This window comes from Plecotus auritus (genome assembly GCF_963455305.1).
Source record: "Plecotus auritus genome assembly, chromosome: X".
Classification (NCBI taxonomy): domain Eukaryota; kingdom Metazoa; phylum Chordata; class Mammalia; order Chiroptera; family Vespertilionidae; genus Plecotus; species Plecotus auritus.
The window spans coordinates 14,305,047-14,330,633 of NC_137784.1; the positions used below are offsets into that span (position 1 = coordinate 14,305,047).

Here is a 25,587-nt window from a genome sequence, read left to right on the forward strand (position 1 = left end):
TTCAGAGGGCTTGCATACTTTTAAAAATTTATTTTTCCATTACAGTTGCCATACAACATTATATTAGTTTCAGGTATACAGCATAACAATTAGACATTAATATACCTTACAAAGTGATCACTCCAATAAATCTAGTAGAAGGGTTACCTGTTTTTAGAAAGCCACTCCCTGAAAAAGGAGGACTGTTTGGAAAGGGAAGAAAAATCCTAGCTGGCTTTGGTGGTAACAATTCAGAGGCAAATGCACTTGAGCTTTGGTGTAATGACTCCTGAAGCTCCTCCAAGTCCTCATGTATTTTTTTTTTTTTGATCCACACCCAAGGATATTTTTCCATTGATATTTTTTTTTAGAGAGAGTGGAAGAGAGAGGGAAAGACAGAGAGAAATATCAATGTGAGAGAAATACATCGATTGCTTGCCTCCTGCACTAGCCCCAACCAGGACACTGGCCGGGGAGGAGCCTGCAACCGAGGTATCTGCCCTTGACAGGGATCCAACCTGAGACCCCTCAGTCTGCAGGCCGACGCTCTGTCCACTGAGCCAAACTGGCTAGGGCCCCATGTATTCTTGCTGTTGGTTGCCAGGAGCTAGAATAATAACGGAGCTGAGAATATGGGATTTTTGCAGGAGTTTCCAAGTGTCACCCAGATTTCATACCAGAAACAAGATGACTCAGATTTCTTGGGCCTTGAAACCTGCATCTTAGAGAAATGAATGGGTCAATTATTTACCTTGACTATACTCCTGATTGGTCAGTGGCAAAACTCAGGCATTAGAACAATTAAAAAGTTGGTTGCACATGAAAATATATGGCAAGACTGAATTGGAAATTTTATCCTTGCACTTCCAAACTCGCTGATGAGATGTCTTTAGCTATAATCTCACCCTCAATTCTGACAACTTTTCAACTGCAACTTGAAGTTGTATATGTGTTGAGCATCTTTACAATGTGGCAAAATTCTCATTTCTCCCCCAATTTACTACTAATGGTGGAATTTCTACTCATTATTGTGAAGTGGGCCTTTAGTAGATTCCAAAGAAAATTCGTGAGTGTATCACACAGAGTAGGGCCTAACAGGCGAGGCCCTTTATAGAGATGCCCTTATTGAATACTAGTCTTAGTTACTATTTGTTGAACTCTCTAAATGGAACTCTCAATAAGCCTAAAGTATGTAAGATTTATCCACATTTTGCAAATGAGGAAATAAAGGCACCAAGCAGTACAATAACCAGCCCGGGATCACACAGCTAATAGGTAATGGAGCTAGGATTAGAATTCACATGGGTTGACCCTTAGTGCCTGGTTAAAACCCTGAAAACTAGGAAGGTGGTTTATCCCATTTTATAGTTGTGGAAGCTGAGGCTTAAAGAACTTAAGTAATTCCCTTAGATCCACACAGCTAGTGAACTATAAAGGCACCTTCCAGAGCAGTGTTGTCCAAGAGAAATGTGAGTCACAAAAGCAAGAGACATGTCATTTCACATATTTCCTAATAGCCACATTAAAAAAAAATAAACAGGAAACAGCTCAAATTATTTATTTTATCTAACCTGACATATCCAAAATACTTTCATTCACACAATCAATGTAAAAAAAATTATTCACAAGTCATTTTACATTCTTTCTTTCCTACTAAGTCTCTGAAATCCGATACTCGTCTTATACTTGCAACACATCTCTATGTGGAACAACCACTTGGTGGACCAACCGCATTTCAAGTGCCCAATTGCCCCATGTGACTACTGGCTTCTGTATTAGTCAGGGTAGTTCTAGAACAGTGCTTCTTAACCTTGGTTGCATATTGGAATCACTGGGGAGTTTTAAAAACACAGATGCCTGGGTCTTATCTGCAGAGGTTCTGATGTAATTGGTCTGGCTGTGACCTGGGCTTCTGGATTTTTAATAACAACCTCCCCCAGGCAATTCTAATAGGCAGCCAAGTTTGAGAACCTATTCAAGGATGATGGCAAAACTAATTTGGTAGAGAATTGTAGCCACCATTCATTTGAGAAGGTTCTATGAGTTTTCTGAAATGAGAATCATTCAAAATAACCACTCTGGTAATATGCTTTTCTAGTTGACATTAAATGATGCCAGGCAATGCCCTAGCTAATTTATGACTTTCTCTCAATTTACATTTGCCAACATTTTTGCCAAGTCCCAGGATAATGTAAAAAAAGAAAAGATTTATTCTCTCCATACCCCCCTTGATCTACACACTGGTCTGGATACACACAAGTACAAGTAAATTAAGACATAAAATTATATTATTTTAATCAAGGGCAAAGGTGTTGATGTCAGTCTGGAACCTCTGAGCTGTGGAGAAGAGGAAGTTGGGGTTTGAAAGCTGCAGGTCGTTGCCAGAGTGAAGCTTGTCAAGTGGGGAATGCGTGGGAAATGCTGGGTGAGGAAAGGAGGCAATTGTGGCTCCGGCTGAGGTCTGAAGGCTGCATAGCCCACGGTGTGGCAGGACGCCCACGAAGCTACTCTGTCCAAAGGCCTCACACCACCTTCCCACTTGGCCAAACTTGTGTTTCTGCCCTGAGACCTGATATTCAGGAATTCAAAGGTCTCATCTCACCCGGAGGTTCCGTTGTCCTTAAAATGCTTTTGGATTCATTTGGAATAATTTTTATAATGCTTTCTTTGATTTAAATCCAAACATAGCTTTAGTATTCTGGACACATTATTTCCCAGAATGAAAAATACGTGGTCTTCTGTAGTGGTAGCACTATAGTTACATGCAGTTTTCTTGGTTAACTTTATTTGATTTAAAATTAAGCCAGAGAACACACAATGCTGAGTCATCCATAGCCTTAACTAAATTAATACCATATTTTATCAAATCAAAAATAATGTCAACTGTAAGATGTACCATTATTAGATGTATGCTAGGAAAGACTAAGTTATTACACAATGCTTTCTTATCACTTGAGATTTTAATTTTATTTTCATTGAAAGGGCTATATATAGTAATATAATTAAAATGGAAAATGCAAGCAAAAGAGATTGGTTAAGGTATTCCTAAAACTTCTTCATAGTCTTTTTTGATTTCACATCATCAGTGCTCTTTTCTCACAAAAATATTGTCCTCTTTCTATCAACAACAGCAGTGATTCAGCACTTCTTTAAAAAGTGCTCCCAATTGTTTCAGGGATTTTCCTCCAAGACTGCCTTTTTGGATATGCAATAAGTTTCCATTTCATTGCCAAATTGTGGTGAAATCTTTCTGCAGTGATTTTAAGTGACAATTTACTAGCCATGCAACCGACTCATTTGAAGTGCTAACTGTAAAATGGCTAGATAAGTTCACGCATGGGCAGGCAATGGCCTCTATGTCATGAGTGTGCCTGGCTGACAGTTTTAAGATGGATTCTAATTTCAGAGATGTGCAGATGTGAAACAAATGTGTTTCATAGAATTGAGGAAATATGGTATGTAAATTGTATTTCCGATAATCCAGGCTCCCCATCTGCTTCTCACATACACCTTGTTTTTTGTGCTTTAAACAATTTTAATGAGATGTGTGTGATGTTCCCTCCTCAGCAAACTTAGGCTTTACTGTTCAATGGGATATAAACAACTCCCCCCTTCCTTCTTCTCCAATTTGCAGATACAAAGCTGTACTTTAAAACCGTTCTTCCCAATATTTAATGTATATACAGATCACCTGGGAATCTTATTAAAATGCAGATTCTGATTCAGAAGGTCTGAGAAGGAACCCGAGCGTCTGCATTTCTAGCATGTTCTCAGGTGATGCCCACACACTGAGTAGCCCAGACCTTGCTACATCTAAGGACACAGTCTATTACTAAAGAAATTCTGCACCTTCCCCGAGTGCATGAGTTTAGTTTTTCCTCAATTTCTATTATTATTTTGATGAAGACCTATATATTGTGCCATTGTTCTGGGTAAATACAAAGATTTCTTAGTATAAAAAGAAATTAATTTTGTATGTCCTGTCTTATGGTACAGGGAGAGATATTTCTCCCCTTGTTTTGCTTTCTGAAAGATTTGTTCATTTCATTTTCCCTCAAAAAAACTTGGGCAACTTGAATTTGTTAGGAAATCTGCATGTAATTGCAGATTAATAACCTACCCATTAATACCACATTAGTTCTTTGTGATTAATAGCATCTGTGTGAATGCTTAATGAATTAGTAATGAAGGACTATTTACTTTAAAGTGTCAAGAGAACATTCCATGTTAAAAAAGGCTCTACCCCATAACAGGAAAATTAATTATATGCTGGTTAGATAATAGCTTGTCACAGGCAAGATATGTTTGTTTGGAAAGCCTTATTGATATTTGCACTGTGAAAGATACTTTCTAAAACATGCATGGACCTTTTAGTTTATAAAATGAGAAGGGAATTTTTATCAACAATTAAGATAAATACGGGAACTTATGTTTATGTGAGAGAGAATTGCGTGTGCGCATGCGCACGCGCACACACATGCACACACACGCACACCCACACACAAATATGTGCTAGTGTTTTCACAAGTTTACCTGTGTCCCTGACCAGAGACTTCCTGTAGTGACCATTTATATTATTCTAAATCGAACTGTTTCTGTTACCTGCTATTCTGAATTCATAAATCCACTTCCTCAAGGCCTAAATGATTTTTGTTACTAATTTTAGTCCTTTAGCATATCATTTGTTTTCTCTATGGTTCCTCACTTTAATTCTGTGATGTCGGCCATCATTGTTTATTTCTGTCTTTGCCCTACATCCGAGGAAGTGAAGGTCAAGGAAATTATGTGACTTGCCCAAACCAGCCCAGCCATATCATTTGTCCCCCACAGATTATGGGTCTAACAATTCAAATGTCTCCCATTTTAACCCAGGCGGAAAGAGCTACATGGGCAGAGGCTCTGTCTAGCTGGTGCCTTTGAGGAAACCCAAGAAGGCTAGTGAGATTGGAGCTCAGAGTTAGAAGGGAAAAGGGACAAAAGATAAAACTAACGAGAAAGGAGGGGCCAGAGTATGCAGGCCTTGTAGGTCATGTAAAGATTTAGCCTCTGTCCTTGGGCAATGGGAAGCCATTTGTAAATGTCATGTCGAGGGGCTCTGTGAGTGATGTGCTTTTCCAGAGCACACTGGCTGCATGTGGAGAATGGCTTGGAGGAGGGAGTTGATGTATTGAGACCAATTCCGAAGGTCCCATTATGCTGTTCTGTTCTCTAGCTTGGGATCCAGACAAAGGTAGAGTTTGTTTTCCTTGTTACAGAAATCCCCAAACATTATTGGGTATCCTTTACTCTCTTTTCTCCCCAGTTCAGCAACGAAGGGTCATGGTCTCATCTCTGTAGCTCCTGTTTTGTTTTTTTAAACTTAGATGTTTTGCCAAACACCCCCAGACACCCAGTAGAAGCCTTTACGGAAGCCACAGCAGCAGCCAGTGGGTGTAGAAGTTCGCTCTCGGCTCACTGGCCCTTTTGCCCCTTTGAGTCCTCCAGTTGTGTCAAAGGTGCTTTTGCTTCCCCTCTTTTGGAGAAGAGGATTCTGGGTAGAGAAGGAAAGAGAGCCCAGTTCCCAATCCCTCACTGTCAGAAACCCAATTTTAGAGGAACAACATCCCTCCACCACACACTGTGGTTTGAACAGCCAAGAATAGAACCTCTGCTGCTCTCACCTCCTCAGGGAAGGTGGGAGTGAAAACAGGGGTTAGTTGGGAAGTGGCTTTTTAAACCTATGTTTACAGTATTTTGATGCCGCTGTCATAGATGAGGGGAGGAACTGTGAAGTCTGCAGCTCAGATTTTTTAGGATTTCAGGGATGCAGTATTTATCCCACTCTTCCTCCTCATAGGGTGTGGTATAGGCTGGAATTGAAAATAGCTGCTCTGTGTTGTTTTTCCCCCTCTACTTTAGGAGTCTTCCTGGCATAGTGCTACTCCCCGCCTCCCCCCGCCCCCCCCCCCCCCGCGTCTTGAACAAGTGAATTGACCATCATCTCAAACCCCTATTGCATTTTATCTTTGAGGAAGGTAAAGAACTTTTTATATCCTACATAAGAGTGAAATCATATGGTTCTTGTCCTTTTCCGTCGATCTTATTTTATTTCACTTAGCATGATACTGTCAAGATCCATCCATGTTGTTGCAAATGGCAGTATTTCATCATTTTTGAAAGCAACAAACCAACCAAACTCATAGACACAGACAACAGTATGGGGTTACCAGAGGGAAGAGGGGATAGGGGAAGGTAGAAGAGCATAAAGGGGGGATAAATAGTGATGGAAGGATAATTGACTTGGGGTCATGGACACACAATGCACTATACAGAAGCTGTATTATAGAATTATACACCTGAAACTTACATGTCATTAATCAGTGTTACCCCAATAAATTTAATAAAAAGTAAGGGAACTTTTAAAACTGGGTTTTGCAGGATTGAGGAACTAAATTAGACCTAAATGGGCCAATGTAAGGAGAGTGTTCCAGTATAAAAAAAAGTAGTGATCTCCTTGAAGATTGTTGACATTGAACTAAAATGGAGCTGCAGAGTGAAAGCAGCAAAGAAAGGACAAAAGCTCCTTAATTTGACCTTAGGTTGGGTGGAGAATGGGGAGGAGGGCATCTGGGCTGGTGATGTGTCCTGGGATCACACGCATGAAAAGGGACTGGTGATAATTATCAACTATATCTCAATAAAGTTGGGGAAAGGAGGGCTGGTGAGTACTGTTGGTTTAAGGTAGGGGTTCTCAAAGTGTGTTCCCTTGATCTGTAGCATTGACATTACCTAGGAGTTTGATAGAAATGCAAATTCCTGGGTGCTACCCAGACTTACTGAATCAGGTACTCTGGCGGAAAAGACCCAAGACTGTTTTTTGTTTTTTTTAAATCCTCACCGGAGGCTATTTTTTCCATTGAATTTTAGAGAGAGTGGAAGGGAGGAAAGGTGGGGTGGAGAGAGGGAGAGAAAGAGAAACATCGATGGGAGAGAGACACATCGATTGGTTGCCTCCCACGTGCACCCTGACTGGGGCTGGGAATAGAATCTGCATTCCATTCCCTTGACTAAGAATCAAACCTGAGACCCTTTGGTGTTTGAGCCAATGCTCTAACCACTGAGCACCACTGGCCAGGACCCAACACTGTGTTTTAACAAGCCCTTTCGATGATACTGATGCTGCATGCTCAAGTTTGGAATCCACTGGTTTAGACTAGGGCATAACGTGAAGTAGGGACCAGCTAACTTTGTTTTGTTCTAACCTTACCAGGCCTGCCATCTCTAGCTAGGTGCCTCAGGAGTATGTCTCTGATCACAAATAGGGTGATAGGGAAAGAGGTTATATGGCTCAGAGCAGAGTCACTCGACCACTGCAGAAAACAAGTCTCTATATAACCAGGGAAGGCCTTTCTTCCAGTTATGATTGAGAGAGCTGTCAAGAAAGTCCATGAGGGCAGTGCTGCCTCTGGTTTAGCCACTGGGGGCCTAGTTCTCACACAGGAAAGCAACTGGTGGAATTTTATTGGCTACTTGCTGGTGGAATGAATAGGAGTCCAAACCCAAGCTCTAACCTTTACTAGCTGAGTTTCCTTGGATAAATTCTTACCGGTTTCTCACCTCTAGAATGGGGTTAAATACATGCCTCTTAGGGTTGGTCAGGGATTAATTGAGGTCATACACCTGACTCAGAGCAAGTACTTAATAAATGAATGCTATCACCATTGGGTCCTTGGATGTCTGAGGACTGCTCAGGAAGGACCACTGCAGGGGGTGTATAACCACACAGGGCCTTTTCCTTGTAATGTTAAGATGGTAGGAATAGGAGGCAGGGAAAATATAATTAGGGTTTTTATTATAGGCAAAAAACTGAAGGTGGATTTTAATGACTTTAAGTTCAGCACAGGCCTTACATTGAATTATCCTCTAAGATACAAATTATGTAAGTAGGAAGGTTAATTTTATGAGTTAAAATATATTGGCAAATTCATTGTAATGATATGCTATCAAAGAGTATTGTTAAAATTTAATTTAAATTATTTTGAGGTATAACCCTGATAAGTATAATCCTTATCACTTCTCTTATAAGTGAACATAATAAAAAAAGTTACCTTCTATTAGACTATTGTAGTATCTGGCAGTTTTATAAAATTGATTTCATTATGGACAAAGAGGTCTTTTATGTTAAATGGGGGGTATTTTTATGTTATTTGCTAACCCATGATTTAGATTGATGAGTTAGAGGTTTCTGATTCCCCTAAAATAATCTCTGCCCCCTTTTATTTTTTTTGACAGACTTCTTTTTTAAATAAAAATCTTTATCTGCCTCCTTTTCTTAAGCTGATGCCAATAATTATCATTTATAGGATGATCATAAAAAATGAACAAAGAAAATAATTCTGACAGGTTTTCTCCTTATACTTAGGTGGGGGGTTTCCAGAAGAATGAGAAATACCAGCTTTTATTGTCTTTTCAGTACATCAGACAGACTCAGTTAATCCCATGCTTGACTGGCTGTGGGGCCCAGGAACTGCAGAGTTGAGGTTCACACAATTCATGTGAAAACATGAGAGCTATGGGATCCACAGACCATGACTTAGTTAACTTGAATTTTATTTTTTAATGAGAATAACAACGGGCTTTGCAAGCTGATTTAAAGTCTCCAGGTTTAACTGCATTTGAGTTTAATACCTTGCACGTGTGCGTTAGAAAAATGAAGTCTTTCAGTGCGGTAAATAAACTGAGGAGCCTGGAAACCAAATTGAAGTCTGTAGCCTGGAAAATCAACAAGGACTAAAAATAGTAAGATTAGAGGCGACATTCAACCATGTACCATCCGAAGGTGGTTTTTTAGTACCACCAAAGGAGAAACCAGGCCATGATATGATAGGTTTAAAAAATATATATGTCTAGAGAACATTCTGTTCATTATGTAGGTGTGGAAGGGCACACCTTTCCTTAAAATGTAGATTTGGTTTTCCAAACTTGGTATTTTTCATACTCTTTCTCTCACTAGAATTAAGAGGACATTCCCCCCCCCCTAATTTCTAAGAGAAAAATGGCATAATATACGCTAAATTGAGGATTCACCTTGATGACATTTGACATGAATGTTTTAGACTGCAATTACTGTTTCTGTAAAGCAAATCAGGCAAGCAGTGCCAGCATTTATTGTCTTTCAGCAAGTAGCCAGAGGATTTCCTGTAGAACAGGTATATAGAAGGAGTGAAGGGTCTGGGAAAGGACACAAAGGAGCATGTGTTGAAAGAATTCCTATTATCTCAAGCCCGTGGTCGGCAAACTGCGGCTCGTGACCCACATGCGGCTCTTTGGCCCCTTGAGTGTGGCTCTTCCACAAAATACCACGGCCTGGGTGAGTCTATTTTGAAGAAGTGGCGTTAGATAGAAGAAGTTTAAGTTTAAAAAATTTGGCTCTCAAAAGAAATTTCAATCCTTGTACTGTTGATATTTGGCTCTGTTGACTAATGAGTTTGCCGACCATTGTCTCAAGCCATCTCGTTAAAATGGCTTCAGCTCAACAACGATATTCTTGGTAGGTGTTTGTTCAAAGGCCTAAAACATCATGCATGTGGGGTTTTTGAAAACAGTATTAGTTGAGAAGGTGCTAAATATTGCAGAATCTTCAAATGACTGCCTTGAGCTCTCAACTTACCATGGGAGTGCCACCTCCTCAGGAGTCTCATTCTTTTTCCTTGGAAATTCCCTCTTCCTATTATAGAACTCTAAATAAAGGGCCTGTCTGAGCAGGAGAAATGAATTGAGTGAATAGAATGGATAGTCCTATCTGGCTCCTGCACTTAAGGAAGTTGAATGTTAACTAAGAATCCTCCCCTCTCCCCTTCCTCAGCGGAGAAGTAGAAGTGGATGATTAAGATGAGACCATTGGTAAAACCAAATGGGGCTGGGTAGAAAAGGTGAAGGGATTATACAAACAAACAAACAAACAAACAAACAACAATTTCTAGGCAGTCAACAAATAGTATGATGATTGCCAGAGGGAAGGGGGAGGGGGGGTAAGTAGAAGAAGGTAAATGGAGGATAAATGGTGATGGAAGGAAAACTGACTTGGGGTGGTGAACACAATATAGTAAGATGATATATTATAGAATTGTACCCCTGAAACCTATATAATTTTATTAATCAATGTCATCTCAATAAATTCAATTAAACATTAAAAAAACCGCCCTGGCCAGTGTTGCTCAGTGGATAGAGCGTCGGCCTGGGGACTGAAGTGTCCCGGGTTCGATTCCAGTCAAGGGCATGTACCTTGGTTGCGGGCACATCCCCAGGTGGGGGGCGTGCAGGAGGCAGCTGATGGATGTTTCTAACTATCTCTCTCCCTTCCTCTCTGTAAAAAAAAATCAATAAAAAACCCCCTGCTGTTCATGAAAACAGATGACCTCTTGAATTTCATTGTATGACATAGGGACTAAAATGTGAGAAAAAGAGATTATGGATGTTAGCATAATCAGGACATTGTTGATTATAAAAAGATAAGTCAGTCTAACTTCTCACAGTTCCTTTCCAGTATGATAAAAACTCTCTCTCAGACTTTCCTCGTCAGGATTTCAATTAGGGCCGTGGTCGGCAAACTGCGGCTCGCGAGCCACATGCGGCTCTTTGGCCCCTTGAGTGTGGCTCTTCCACAAAATACCACACCCTGGGCGAGTCTATTTTGAAGAAGTGGCGTTAGAAGAAGTTTAAGTTTAAAAAATTTGGCTCTCAAAAGAAATTTCAATCCTTGTACTGTTGATATTTGGCTCTGTTGACTGATGAGTTTGCCGACCACTGAACTAGTGCAAATGTACATTGGACATCAACGATGCAAGCATTAATTAGGCCCTGGGTGTTCAAAGATGAATGTGATCCAGCCCTTGAACTAGAGAGTACTGGATCTCATAGAAAATAGCCATTGTTAATGCCAATTTTATGTACCAAAAGTATTTTTTGGTGATAATATTTGAGGCCCAGTGATCAAAAATACCTTCTCTATTGAAATTCTCACATAACTCATCCTCTGTGAGGCCAGGCTTGTGTTAAAAAGGCATGGCTGTCCACACCGTGGGAAAAAACAAATTTTATATGGATTATAGATCTAAATGTGAAACTATAAGGATTCTAGGGGAAAACATAAATATCTTAATGACCTCAGGGCAGGCAAAGATTTCTCAAATAGGACACAAAATATGCTAACCATAGATGGAAAAACAATGGGCAAATTAGGCTACATTAAAATAAAGAATTTTAGTTCATCACATGATATTATTAATAAAATGAATATGGAATGGGAGAAGATTTTGCAATATAAATATTCAACAAAGGACTTGTGTTGATAAAAGGTAGATTACCCAATAAAAATATGGGAAATAGACTTGAGTAAGGTGACATTGATTAAGAGGATGTTGGTTGTCTTGATTGGAGTTAGTGACTAGAAGGGAGCACAAGAGGCTTCTGAGATTCTGGTCATAATGTTGGTTATGTGGGTGTGTTTACTTTGTGGAAGTCCTGCAAATTATGTACTTTTCTGTAATTTCATTGGAAATGTTTACATAAAAAAGAAAATGCCTTGTTTCCAGGAGGAACAAAATATTCTCAGAGGTTAACACTGACTGCAAAATATCCCTCATCATGGAGCATTGCCTCTACTGTGAAAGCAAAGGAAGTGTTGAGAGCATGGGCTTTGCAAGGTGGCCAGGGCAGGTCCAATTTGTGGAATCATCCTACACATGGGGTGGCTACAATATCCTAAGTAAGGAGGAGGAAAGACCATTTATGGAGGAAGCACTAGAAATAAGGTTGATTGCTTTACAATTTTGGGCATGGCTGACTCAGCCTGTAATCCTGTTTAAGCCACCATTGGTGGATCATCTACCATGTGTCCGGGTGTTGAAATAGGCACTTTCTGCGCATTAAAAGGTTTGGTCCTTACCACAACTCTGGGAGGTAGGCACTATGCTTATCCAAATTTATAGATGAAGAAACTGAGGCTTAGATTAAAGAACCTGCTCAAGTTCTAGCTGGAACATATCAGCAAGCTGCAACTGGAACCCATGTCTGTGTCATGCTGCCTTTAAAAATTGTATTTGATTGAGCATAATGAAAAGAAAAAAATACTTACATAATATATGTAATGTTCAAATTTGATGACCAGAAACACTTTGAAATCAATTTTAAAGTCTGAGATTTACTATACTACAGATTTTTTGATGAACTGGAATTTTTCTTTTCTGTTGTAACATGGTTAGGAATAACTGGATATGGGGTGGATGGAGGACTGAGAAATCTTCCAGGAAACAAGTCAGATTATTATAGGAATGCCCTTGCATGGGTGACCCACCAGCCCTTCTCTGTGCATTAGGGACATTTTAATAATCTGAACAATTGCCTTTGATAGGCATACTTTGTTTTCTTCTTATTAATGACTCCCTAGGCTAGATTTTATTTCTCTTACCACTAATTCAGATACAGAGATAGATTAAATGGATGCTGCTAACTGATTGCCACATCACTGTCTGCATATCAATGCTCTCCTGCCTGCTTGGGTATGAAGAGAAAGAGAGGAGAAGGGAAAGGGTAAGCCAGATATTCATAGTAGCTGAATATGTTTTAAAAGACAAATTCTGGAACAGAATTTTGACATATACAAATTATTGATATTTGTGAATGGTTAGCATTTTGTGATTGCCCTACTTAGCATATACATGTCTTTTTTCCTTCTTCTGATACAGAATGGCTTTGTGTCCACTCAGGTAGATATATAATACTTTGAGTTCTTTTGCTGCTATGGTTTGTTTTTGGTTTTAGGGCCTTCATGTTTGCAGCCTATGGAGTGTTTATAGCATTGGAATAATATCACATCTCTAAATTTGGAGATGTGAAATTATTCCAAATGTGTCTCCCCAAGAATTCAGTCAATGGCCGTGGAAGCAATGTGGCAGAAAGGCACATGATCTGATTTGAATAGAAATATTTGTGGGTATGGTTTTGAGCTTTCTGTTTACTAAAAAATACCCAAAAAACTCCTTTCTTTATCCTTGGGGCTATTTATTCCACTTTTATTGCTGTGTAATACACAAGAAAGAAGCACTATACAAGTTGAAATAATTGAAAACACCCACATCCAACTCAATTTATTTTATTTGAATCTGTCTAGTTACATGAACTTGTTTGATGTACTGCAGATGTTTAAAAAACCTGGACAGGAGCTCTGGATTGCCTTTCTCTTATTTTTGAAATGTAGAACTAGTTTAGAAGTTGATTCCTCTTCAGAGAATATGTAATTATTTATTAATTTGATTAGCACTGTACATTGTGCTTTGAAGCAATTCAGAATACTGTAGGAGCAACTGTTGTAACGTCATTTGGAGGCTGCTACATTTCAGAAATAACCCCCAAATGCTTTGATAATACCAGTTTGACATAGATCAATGGGGGCAGTGCCACGGTGCTGCATAGGGATTCTTTGTCTTGGCTTAGTGTTGGTAAATTGATACTCTCAAGTATAACCAAGGTGGTCTTTTTGAGGGAGGGTAGCTTTTTATTGAATTTTAGTTTTCCTCCTTCCTTGAAATAGTGGCAACTGTCATTTTCCTCCTTCAAACAATAGCATCAGTGATTTTGTAAATAGAAAATCATTTTCCAGGCAGGCTTATGTCTATGCTGGCAACCATTTTATACACATGGCCTCATTTAAACGGCCAGGACTTCAAATGTGTAAATGGGCAAGTTTTTAGGCAATTTGGTTAGGCTTTCCAATCTCGCCTCTCCATTTCCTTTCTAAACAACTTCTTCCATGTCCACAGCATGTTTATACAACATTGAATAAAACTTCTAATGGGAAATTTCTTCCAGGTGACCTCCCTGAGAGGCTGGACTGTGAAGAAACCTTAAGAAACCCGACCCTGATGAAATTGCCTCCGTTGAGAATATTACTCGGTGCAGAAACAAGGAACAGAATTTAGTTATTTTTGGTTCTTGAATAAATGAATTCTGTTTCTTTTTATGTAGGTGGCAGAAAACATTAACCCCTGCAGAAGGTCCCGTCTCAGTTGGAAATTGAACTTTTAGTTTCTTTGAATTAGTAGAACCTTTGAGAAAAGAATGTTAAATTGTTTTTATTTAAACTTCAAGCAAGTTGGAATCGGCTCTGTTGTCTGCATATCTTTTATAGAAGTGTCTTTTCTAGGGTTGTCTGTCTTTACATCTAATTTTCTGGAGGCGGAGACTGTGATTGTCAAATGACCTCCCACTCAGCACCACATGTGGGTGGATACTAATAAATCCTTTCTTAACCTTCTAGCACTTCTGGAGAAATCAATCAGTAGAAGGCGGGACACCGAAGCCATACAGAAAGCCAAAATCCTTTATTCATCTTGCATGAATGAGAGTGAGTAATAAATAAAGAAATAAAGAAAAATAAAATATTTAACACCTCTATTCTTCAGAGTTCTTTTAATGTTTAAAGATATTGTTTAAGGAACAACTCTCAAAAACTGGGTTTTGACTAGCCTTGCCCTGTCTTAATGTTCTCTTGCTGGTTTGATGGAGAAAATAATTCTATTTATATGGCTAGGATTCTTTAGGTATCAGTTACTCCATGAGAAATTTGGGTGGGATCAGAAGGGCAAACCCCACTATATGTGGTACAGAAACCAGAATCTAGAGGCCAGGTCTGGTCTGAGAAGGAACCTTGGAGGGAGAGCACTTGGGAGTGTTGCTAGTCCCCTAAGGACGTACTGGGGCCTAGAGAAATCCAGATTCCCAGGCAGGCCAGGCTCCTCCTGCTTCTCCATCAGCCTAAGAGTAATCTTTGTTGGTTGTCTTAGGCATGTCTCCATATCTTGGGTCTGATGGGAGTTAAAAGAGATACATCATTTTATCTTGTCTGTTCTTTCAAGGCCATTGCAGAAAGAAGCCAGTGCTTCTGGGAAGTGTGCTAACTTGTTTAGGATTTCCGGTGAGCTAGAAGAGAGCAGTAAAAGATGATGAAAGAGTCTGCAGCATTCGTTCACTTTTATTGGGGTGTGATTGGTTTTATTGAGCAGTTTCTTTTACCTAGGGTTGTTCCTTAGCATTGCAGAGTATTATCAGCCTAACATCGCCCATTGCCTGGGGTCAATGTAGTAAGCCCATCTTTTATTGTAGGGAATATCCAGCAGTTTCCCTAGTCAGCTCTCCTGGTAAGAATACCCGGTTTAGACAGTTACATTGCAGTGTGAGTCATAGGTAGCTCTGTCTCTGGTTATCTTGAGTCTATGGCACCTCTCCATAACAGCTGAAATGTTAAGTTGGAGCCTTACGAGAATTTTCTTTTGAGAAGATACCTTTGCATTCTAGCTTGGAAATCCAGTTTGCAATTCTAACTCTCCCTTAATATTTGTTCCCTTTCAGAAGCGATTGAAAAGGCAGATGCCAAGCCATTGCTACACATCCTGCGGCACTCACCTTTTCGTTGGCCTGTGCTCGAGTCTAATATCGGTCCTGAAGGGGTTTGGTCAGAGAGGAAGTTCAGCCTTCTTCAGACACTTGCAACGTTTCGTGGTCAATACAGCAATTCTGTATTTATTCGTTTGTATGTGTCCCCTGATGACAAGGCATCCAATGAACACATCTTGAAGGTATAGTGAAGACTTGGTCAACCCGTTTGTTCAGTCCAAGGTTAGCTTTTTAGGGTGCTTCCTAGGGAAAGAGACTCATACCACCTTAGTGAAATGATAAGGAAAAATTATGTTAAACATTAGGATCTAGGGTATTACCCCCTTCACAGATGTGCAGACTGTAAATCATGAACAAACCAGTTTTATCAGCCTTTTAAGAAGCTAGTGAGCAAGTTAATTTCATGTGATCTGGCCCTCAATATCTACTCTAAGCATGTGTGGGCCCCTAAATTCCAGTGGGAAGAGAGCTGCAAAGACTTCCTTCTTTTTTTCATTTAATGTGTTCTTTTTTTATTTTTCAATTACAGTTGACATTCAGTATTATTTTATATTAGTTTCAGGTGACCAGCATAGTGGTGAGATACATATAATTTGTGAAATGATCCCTCAATAAGTCTAGTACCCACTCCGCACCATACATACTTATTATGATATTATTGTGCAAAGACTTTCTGAACTCTTTTCTTCCCCTCACCTTCTCATTCCCCTGACAAAGGAGAGAACACATGCCATGATTCTTTGTTCCTCCATCACTAAAGTCTTCTTGCGTATATGCCTAAAATTTCATTGTCAAGTTCAGACTGAATCTCTCCCTTTCCTTTCATAAGATAAAGTGAAACTTGTTCCAAGTGCTTGGCTTGCATTTTCTATTGGGAGAGTAAGTATCCATTCTCTTCCAAGGAATGGGCTACACAGACATACCTTGACACAGATTATTACATTGGTAAAATCAGGAGACTACCAACAATGAAGGATTCATCAATGAAAGAGCTTGGCAAGACTTCAAATAACATTTCTCAAAATGTTTGTATTTTGATTCTACTATTTTTTGCTTCCTCAGTTACTTTGACTAATAATTAAAATTTTATTGAACCACTGCTTCCCCCCTCCCAGTTCTGTCCTTTGTTGAGCTAGAAAATATTAACGATATATTGATATTCAAATCATAGAAGTATAAAACTTTTAGAGTGTGTTACCCTTTCCTGATATATCAAATTTTTAAAATCCACACTCTGGAATTATTTTGTTTTATTTTTATTTTTTGTTAATCCTCACCTGAGGATATTTTTCCATTGATTTTTAGAGAGAGTAAAAGGGAGGGGGAGAGACAGAGAGGAACATCGATGTGAGAGAAGACACATCAATTGGTTGCCTCCTGCATGTGCTCCGACCAGGGCTGGGGATCGAGCCTGCAACCGAGGTACATGCCATTGACTGGAATCGAACTTGGGACCCTTCAGTCCACCGGTAGACACTCTATCCACTGAGCCAAACCAGCTAGGGCTAGAGTTTATTTGCAGCTGGCAATTTTTTTTCTGGAAAGAATCAGATGTAAATATTTTGGGCTGTGTGAGCCATATGATATCTGTCTCAACTGCTCAACTCTGCTGTTGTACCTGGGAAAGCAGCTGTAGACATGAGTGGGTGTGTGGCTGGTTGGTCTGCAGGCTGTAGTTTGCCCATCTCTAGGTTAGACCATGGAAGTCTCAATAAAAATCTCTAGACACTGAAAGAATTCCCATCTACTCAAGAGAAAATTCTTAGTTTCAGTGACAGCTGTTATTTCCATGTTGGGTGATAAACAACATGGCACTGATACATATTCTAATGCTATCAGGGCAAGACATACTGTGCAAGACACAATGATGATAATGGTCCAATTGACCTCTGCCTTGTGTCAATAGATTACTCTCTATTAAAAACAAACAGAACAACATATGAACCCATCAACAGCCTGATGTTCCCCACCCCTGTCTTAAAGCATGACCAGGCAACTTGGTCAGAACCATTTGGAGAGTATTTCTCTTTAATTTTTGTAACCAACATAACACTCAGATTTCAAATTCAGGTATGTGAGAAATGGACATTTTCTTTAGTCAATTTCATCACTGACTGACCTCCCATCCCACCTTTTAGTGGGAAATTGAACCAGTCTAGATACTTCCCTACCTCCTGGTTGCCCCATTTCTCAGCCTTCTTCTTGGCTACTGGGAGACCTTCCAATCATCAGTTACCTGTTTCTGAAAATAAACCCACTATCCCAGCCCATGTTGCCCTTTAAGTGTACGTTTCTGCTGCTGGGGCCCTGGGCCCTTACTCCCTTTCAGATCCTACCACTTTCTAGGGACATTGATTGGTCCCTCTGCTCAGGAGACATTTTGACTTCTTTGGCTACATAGGAGAACCTCTTTTTGCTCTGGGAGAAGTCTCTCTTACCTCAAACCATCCTCCCTCAATGTACTTAGACTTCCTTTTCCCCTGTGGTGAGATGGCACAGGATTTATCACAGGCTTAAATGGCAGAAACATACAGAAAACAACAGAAGTTGATGTCCCAAATCCTTGTTACATGTGTTTGGGCTTATTTATGTAAGGAGATAACAAGAATGAGGATTTAAGGGATAGTGAAATGCTTGAATATATGTGATCCTGAGTGTTTGGAAGGCCAGGGTTGTCTCATCAGTATGTGTTACTGAAACAATGACTTAGAGTCATCATCACTCAGTGGCCTGCTTTTGTCTGACTCATAGCAAAATCCAAAAGGATGACAAGGACAGCCTCTCTTAGAAATGTTGTTTTTCTCATTTCTTTGTCCTTTTCCTATATCATAATTTGTCAGATGATTCTTTTTTTATTATTATTACTTTGTTTCCTAACCTGAGGTTTATTGCAGTTGGAGAAAAAAATTCATATTTCAGTTCAATGTATTGGGTTTCCTAAACAGATATTTTATTTTCAACTTGCAATATTTAGACACAAGAATTTAAAAAAACCCTCAAATAACAGTGTCCTAATGTTGGCCTCTTGAGAAAGTCTTTTGCCTCAAGACTTTGTATGTTCCTAATGAGATTTAGTTGACAGACCTTATTTAATCTGTTTTGTGTATTTAGAAGGTTCCCTAGAAACCATAACAATGTGACGGTTTAAAAAAGGTCAGGTAACTTCATTTGAATCTTTGAGACTTTTACAATAAGTGGATTAAACTTCATTTCATCAGAGGGAAGCTTTGGCTCTCTTAATGTTGTCTACTCAATTTCCTTTCCTATGAGACTGAAGATCAAAAGATTCTCGAAGTGGTCCAAATCTAATTGAAAACCAAAACATCTTAATCATAATATTGTGTTTTGTGGTTCTGGCTTACTTAATTTTTGGAAGAAACAGTGGTAGATTGGGAATTGCATTATGATGAAGCCATGGCTGGCCTGTGACTTGGTTGTTTTGGGTCAATTAGAGAAAAAGATCGAACACAATAATTTGAGGGTTTTAGTAATACACACAAAGTGAATGTTATGGAAACATCTCCCCACCCCTTGAAACAAGAGCAGTATTTTTCTTAAAAATTTCATGACTTTGCTAACTCTTAACTTGGTCTTTGTAGAATTTGTTGCTTATGAAGAAGATTTTCATGAAAAACTATGACCCCTATACATATAAAATATTTAAGATTATAGTAAAGTGAAGAAGAAAATAGAGATCAAGTAAATCTAGCATTGTATAAACTAATGATACAGGAATATGGGATCCGGTTTTTATTAAGATGCTACTAATTTTTTATTTGTTTTTTTAGATTTTATATCCTGTTAATTTGACCTAACATTTTTATGTCTGAATCAAGTTTAAATGAGAAAATCTGCTGTTGGGATCCACATAATTTAGTCTTTAGGCAGTTGTTGACATTCAAGAAAAAAATGACCATAGATTTAGTGAAAGTTCTTTTTAAAACTTCATCTTTAAATTTACATGCCGTTAAATTCATTTTTTGTGATGCATGTGTCTATAAGTTTTGACACATGCAGACTCATGTAATCACCATCATAATTAAGAAATAGAATAGTTTCATCACCCCCACCCAAAATTACCTCATGTTGCCCCTTTGTAGTCAACCAGTTTCCTCATCTCCAAAGCCTGTTCTCTGTCCCTGTAGTTTTATCTTTTCCAGAATGTGATTAAAATTTTTCCATGTTAAGGCATGTATGAGTAGTTCATTCCTTTTTATGGCTGAATAGTATTCTATTGTGTATTATAGTTTGTTTAGCCATTCACCAGTTGAAGAACATTTGGGTTGTATATTGTTTTTAGCCATTATGAATAAAGTTACATGCAGGTTTTTGTGTGGGCATAAGTTTTCATTTCTCTTGGCTAAATACCTATAAGTAGGATTGCTGGGTCATCTGTAAGTGTATGTTTAACATTAGTAGTATAAGAAACTGTCAAATTGGTTTCCAAAGTGGCTCTGCCATTTTGCATTTCCATCAACAATGATCTAGTTTTTCCATCAACAGTGATCTAGTTTTTCTGAATCTTCACTTGAACTTGGTGTTATCTTTTTTTTTTTTTTTTTTTTGCCATTCTAATAGATGCATAGTTGTGTTTTATTATGGGTTTAATTTATATTTTCTTAATGACCAGTGATGTTGAGCATCTTTTCATGGGCTTATTTTCTGTCTGCATATCTTCATGGGTGAAGTGTCTGTTCAGATCTTTTGCCCACTTTTAAATTGGGTTGTTGTTTTCTTATTGTTGAGTTTTGAGGGCTCTTTATATATTCTGGATATATATCTTTGTCATTTAAAGGGTGGGGTAAAAGTAGGTTTATAGTTACGAATATGCAAAACAGAGTTTATTCTTGTGTTATTTATTACTAGTGACCCAGTGCACGGATTCGTGCACATTGAAAAGAAATTAATTAGAAGGTGGCCAGTGGGACGGGACTGGGCAAGATGGGTCGGACACGCCCTGGAGCCAACCTCCCCGGCCAGCTGCACCTGGGTGGCACTACGGCTCGAAGGGCATCTGCAGAGTGAGCAGGGTCCCTCTGGCAGGTGGGATCCCTTGGTCTGGCCTGCGGGGATTGGGTCGAAACCAGCAGTCCAACATACCCCGAGGGGTCCTGGAGTGCGAGAGGGCACTCTGCAAAGTTGCTGTCGTACAGGGTGTGGAACGCAAATGCAAGTGTGCAGTAAACCAGAGTCGGGGTGACAATGTCCCACAACAACATAACCCACAGCCAAAGGTGGAATCTTGTGGCCCTGTGAGGAATCAGGCTCCCTCCTCTCTGGTTCCAGGGAGCGTCACCCGAGGACTGCCACTGCCAAGTCACTGCAGCTCAGCAGCTCCTGCATTGAGTGTCTACCCCTGGTGGTCAATGCACATCATACTTACTGGCCGGTCAGACGGTTGCTTAGCCTTTTATATATATAGATTATTGTATTTTCCATTTGAACAACTGTAAACCCATTTTTGCCCCATCCTGCATGTAGTTTTTAAATATTTTGTCTGTAGCTTGTCTTTTTGTTCTCTTTCACAGAGCAGTACTTTTTAATGTTGATGAAGTCTAATTTATTTTTTTCTTTTATGGATTGCAATTTTGGTGTCATATCTAAGAATTCTTTGTCTAACCTCAGGTCACAAGATTTTCCCTTCTAGACGTTTATAGTTTTTAGGTTTGGCATTTAAGTCTATGATTCATTTTGAATTAATTTTTGAGCTATGGGTGCAGGTTCATTTTTTTCTTTTGCATATGGATGTCGAGTTGTTCTAGCATGTTCTTGGAAAGAACTATCTTCTTCCCTTTGATCACCTTTAAAGTGCTGAAAGTTTTAATTGCAATGTTTATGCTATACTTTTCCATAATAATTATAGTTATTTTGTTGCCTATTATTTGTATTTTTATCACCTATCCCAGTGGTCAGCAAACTGCGGTTCGCAAGCCACATGCGGCTAGCGAGCCACCGTTTGCCACTCTGTTGACTAATGAGTTTGCTGACCATTGATCTCTCCTAACTTTCCAGGGAGGGTTCTAAATTTGTTAAGATTTCTCAAAATTATCATTTAAATCAATCCAACACAGTATTTTAGGGGTAGGGAAGTGGACAGTCTGTTCCATCCAGATGGGCATTTTGCAAAATACTGCAGTGAGAGGAGTACTGGATCTGGCAACAAGAGACAGTGATTCTCTGAGCTCTGCCCAACCATGTTACCTTGGAAAAGTCACATCACTTCTCTGGCTTTTGTCTCCACCCATCAAGTAAGGGGGAAAATCAGATAATCTCTAAGAACTATTCCCACTCAAATATCTTTGATGCTATTTACTATTGATAGAACCTTGAAAGGGGTAGAAGCCATGAATTGGGGAAACAGAGGCAGGTCTCTGAAACTTTATAATATCTATCATTGCTGAAGTGTCTATTTACAGGTAGATCTGAGTGTAATGAGTTGTTTTTGTAATGGTAACACAAGCTCAAAATATGACTGGGATTCAGATCTCTGACCTTGTTAACATGGTACATAAGAATTTACAGTGCAAGCAAAATATTTTGTTTTTATTTCAACAGCTGGACCAAGCAACACTCTCCCTAGCTGTGAGGGAAGACTACCTTGACAATAGCACAGAAGCCAAGTCTGTAAGTTTTATATTTCAACTCTGCACTTTGTCAGGCTATTGATGGGTTCATAAGTTGTTCTAGAATTTCTGACTCTACTGGAAATGTGGATTTTTTTTTTTTTTTTTTTTTTTTTTAGAGAGAGTGGAAGAGAGAGGGAAAAACAGAAATATCGATGTGAGAGAAACACATTGATTGGTTGCCTCCTGCATGAGCCCTGACCAGGGCCTGGGCCGGGGAGGAGCCTGCAACCTAGATACGTGCCCTTTTCCAGAATTGAACCCGGAATCCTTCAGTCCACAGGCCGATGCTCTATCCACTGAGCCAAACCGGCTAGAACAGCAGTGTGGCTATTTGATGACCATATTTCCAATTAAGGAACCAAAGGCTTTTTATTCAGACATAAATAGCACTTCTGGAAGTCTGGGTATCAAGGCTGTACAAGTCCCCATACTCAGTGCTCTCATGTTGGAACTGGGGAGACAGCACACCCAAATGAAGTAACTAAGAAATTAGCTTGCAGTCATTCCTCAGAAGTACAGAGAGCTCACTACACGTTTCAAAAGTAATGTGTGGGGAGGGATACCCTCTCAAATAATGATTCTTAAATTGTACTGCTTAAGAATCACCTGAGATTCCATTAAATGTATGATTCTTGGGCCACAGCCCTGGAGAATCTGATTTAGTAGACTTGAAGTAGAGCCCAGGAATCTGTTTTCTTAACAGGTTGCCCCAGATTAATAAGAACCAGATGGGATCAATCAGGTTAGATTTTTTGGGTTGACTTGGAAACCTACATATTTTTTTAATATTGGACTAGAGGCCCGATGCACTAAATTCGTGCAAGAGTAGGCCTTCCTTCCCCTGGCTGCCAGCACCGGCTTCCCTCTGGCACCCGGGACCCGGGCTTCCCTCACAGCCCCAGCTTCATCTGGAAGGTCGTCCGGAAGGACATTTGGTCTAATTAGCATATTATGCTTTTATTATTATAGATTAGAACTGGTTCATTCATAGCACTTTCAATTCATTTTGGAAACTTTGTTGAATTTCCAAAAGAGCCTCAGACCCAGGGTCTCCCCGATCAGGGAGCTCTCTGCTTTCTGGCCCAGCCTGAGAATGCAGGAACTTAGACTGGGAAGTGCTGGCTCACAGTGTAAGTCCCTGCTCCTTTGCTGATACTAAACCCTATATCTAGAAGGCTCTGGAGGGCAGGAAGGTAGCCAAGATCCTAGGTAATCTTTTGGCCGAGGGCAGTCATCAAAGAAGGTTGGCAAGTTTTCCTTCTTGAAAGTGGATAGAATGAATTTCAAAAAATATTTTTTAATCCTCACCTAAAGATAGGTTTTTATTTATTTTTTATTGCTTTTAGAGAGAGAGAAAGGGAGAGACAGAGACAAGCATCAACACGAGAGAGAAACATTGATCGATTGCCTTCCATATGCACTCTGATAGGGGATTGAACCTGCAACCTAGTTATATGACCTGGCCAGGAATCGAACCCCCAACCTTTTGGTTTATGGGACAATGCTCCAATCATCTGAGCCACCAAGCCAGGGTGAAAGTGGATGTAATTAACTTCTGTCAGTCTGGGGGCACCTCTGCTTCTGCTGGGGTCACCACCCTATCAGCAACTAGGCTTGAAATCTTCTCCCCCTATAACCAATCAGTCAAGTCCTGTGGATTCTACCTTCAAAATCTCTCTTCTACCTGATCCCTCCTTTCTATTCTTACAACTCTAGGTCAGGCCCTTGGTAACTATTGACTTTATTACAGCAGATAGCCTTTTGATTGTTACCTTCTTCCCTCCATTCCATTCATTCCCTTCATTGCCTCTATAGTACCACTTGATCAATTCTCTTCTCAGTGTAGCCCACATCATACTTTTGCTCACAAGGTAGGATATAAATTCCTCATAGGGAGTTCAAATCCTCTTCATTACCTGGTCCCAAACCAGCTTTACTATGCCATCTATTTACGCTCCTCCCCCCCGCCAGCAAAGGCAGCTCATACACCTCACAGGAGGTCTCCTCACTGCTCCTGAATCTGTCTCCTTCAAACATGTCTCCAATTTCTCCAGGCTGGAATTCTTCTCCAGCTCTTTAATCTTTAAGCACTTAGCAGCTTTATTAAAGAACTTATGTTGGTCTCTCTAATATTAAAGTTAGTAATTACATGTTTATCTCCCTCACACACTGAGAACCAGATCACACACTGGGAAATCAGACTTAAGTATTATTTAATTTTTCATCTGTACACCCCCCCATATGCACAGAATGCCTAGAAAGACATCTGTACATGTATTGATTAATTAAATAATTTTTAATCAAATTGGGCATTGCAAAAGATTGTTTCTAATTAAGTCTATTTGCAAAGCTTGCTTACTGATTCAACAAATATTTATTAAGGGCCTGCTATATGCCAAGCACTGTATAGGTTCCAACGTCATAAACACAGTAAGAATACCTTACAGATTCAAGGTGCATGTCAGGAAATCTTATTCCTAAAGCATAACTGTGAGATTATTTAATACCTAGTATATTGAGTTCTTACAAGTATATCTGAAAGGAGAAATGACCCCCAATGAGATTCCGCAGTTCCCACAAAATAAGGTTCTCCCCTCCAGTAATATATGTGTCATGAAAATGGGTTTCTGGACATGTGGGGAGGACATTCTATATTTGCTCTTTGATCAGTTTCACTTCATCATTTCTCTCATCTCTCCCTTCTTTTTTTTCCTGAGGTGGTGAGGAGAACTTTGTAAAAACTGTGCAAAACTAGAAAGATGTAGGGCTGCAGTTGATGGTCTTTTATTTTTTTTAGTGTGAAGGTGGGAAAATGGAGCTAGAAGAGAATAAATCACTGTTCCCACTAGTCTTCATGGATCATGCCTCCTGCTTTTAGCAACAGCTCTTTTCCATTATTTTATTAAAGCCTCTCTTGCCTGGAAAGAGAAGTCTGACCTTTAACTTTCTATTCTGGGCTCATTTGGAGATGTTTCACATATCCATAATATTGTCGGTTGCTACAAAACTAGTTCTCTTGATTCTCGGTGGCTGGACATTTCTGCCTCTCATGGAAACAGTATCCAAGGAGCTGTCACTCTTCTTTCTCCCAAAGTGGTAGGTGGGTGTTTGGTATCACATAATGACTGTACCGTATATTGAGTACAAGTGAAAATGAAGGGAATTTATTTCCACCTGCTGCTTCGGCTCCCCAATGTCTCTGAAACATACTTTCTAATAGACTGTTGTCATGGTCACTTGCTTCTTTATCTCTTACAGTATCGGGATGCCCTTTACAAGTTCATGGTGGATACTGCCGTACTTTTGGGTGCTAATAGCTCCCGAGCAGAGCATGACATGAAGTCAGTGCTTAGATTGGAAATTAAGATAGCTGAGGTAAGACTTAATCTAAAATCTATTTCTTTTATTTTCTTTATTTTAAAGGCAGTATATTCTGAATGAAAAAAATATAAAATAGTATTCTGTGACATTGTCCTTTGGGTCCAAGGTATAACTAACAGCACCTCCTTTGGAAAGTCTCAGCTATGGCCAAAGACCCTTTGGCTATATT

The 25,587-nt window shown here is 39.5% G+C and overlaps 1 protein-coding gene across 2 annotated transcripts in view; it reads left to right on the forward strand.

The window, feature by feature from the left end:
* The window catches only part of PHEX (phosphate regulating endopeptidase X-linked), a gene marked incomplete at both ends in the record, with an annotated part of 212,089 nt that overhangs the window by 22,635 nt on the left and 163,867 nt on the right, over nucleotides 1–25,587 (forward strand). For both annotated transcript variants that reach the window (XM_080652766.1, XM_080652767.1), the window contains 4 exons: nucleotides 14,276–14,362; nucleotides 15,367–15,593; nucleotides 21,967–22,035; nucleotides 25,296–25,412. In XM_080652766.1, the coding sequence (XP_080508892.1) occupies nucleotides 14,276–14,362; nucleotides 15,367–15,593; nucleotides 21,967–22,035; nucleotides 25,296–25,412 (500 nt within the window). The remainder of the gene's footprint in view (nucleotides 1–14,275; nucleotides 14,363–15,366; nucleotides 15,594–21,966; nucleotides 22,036–25,295; nucleotides 25,413–25,587) is intronic.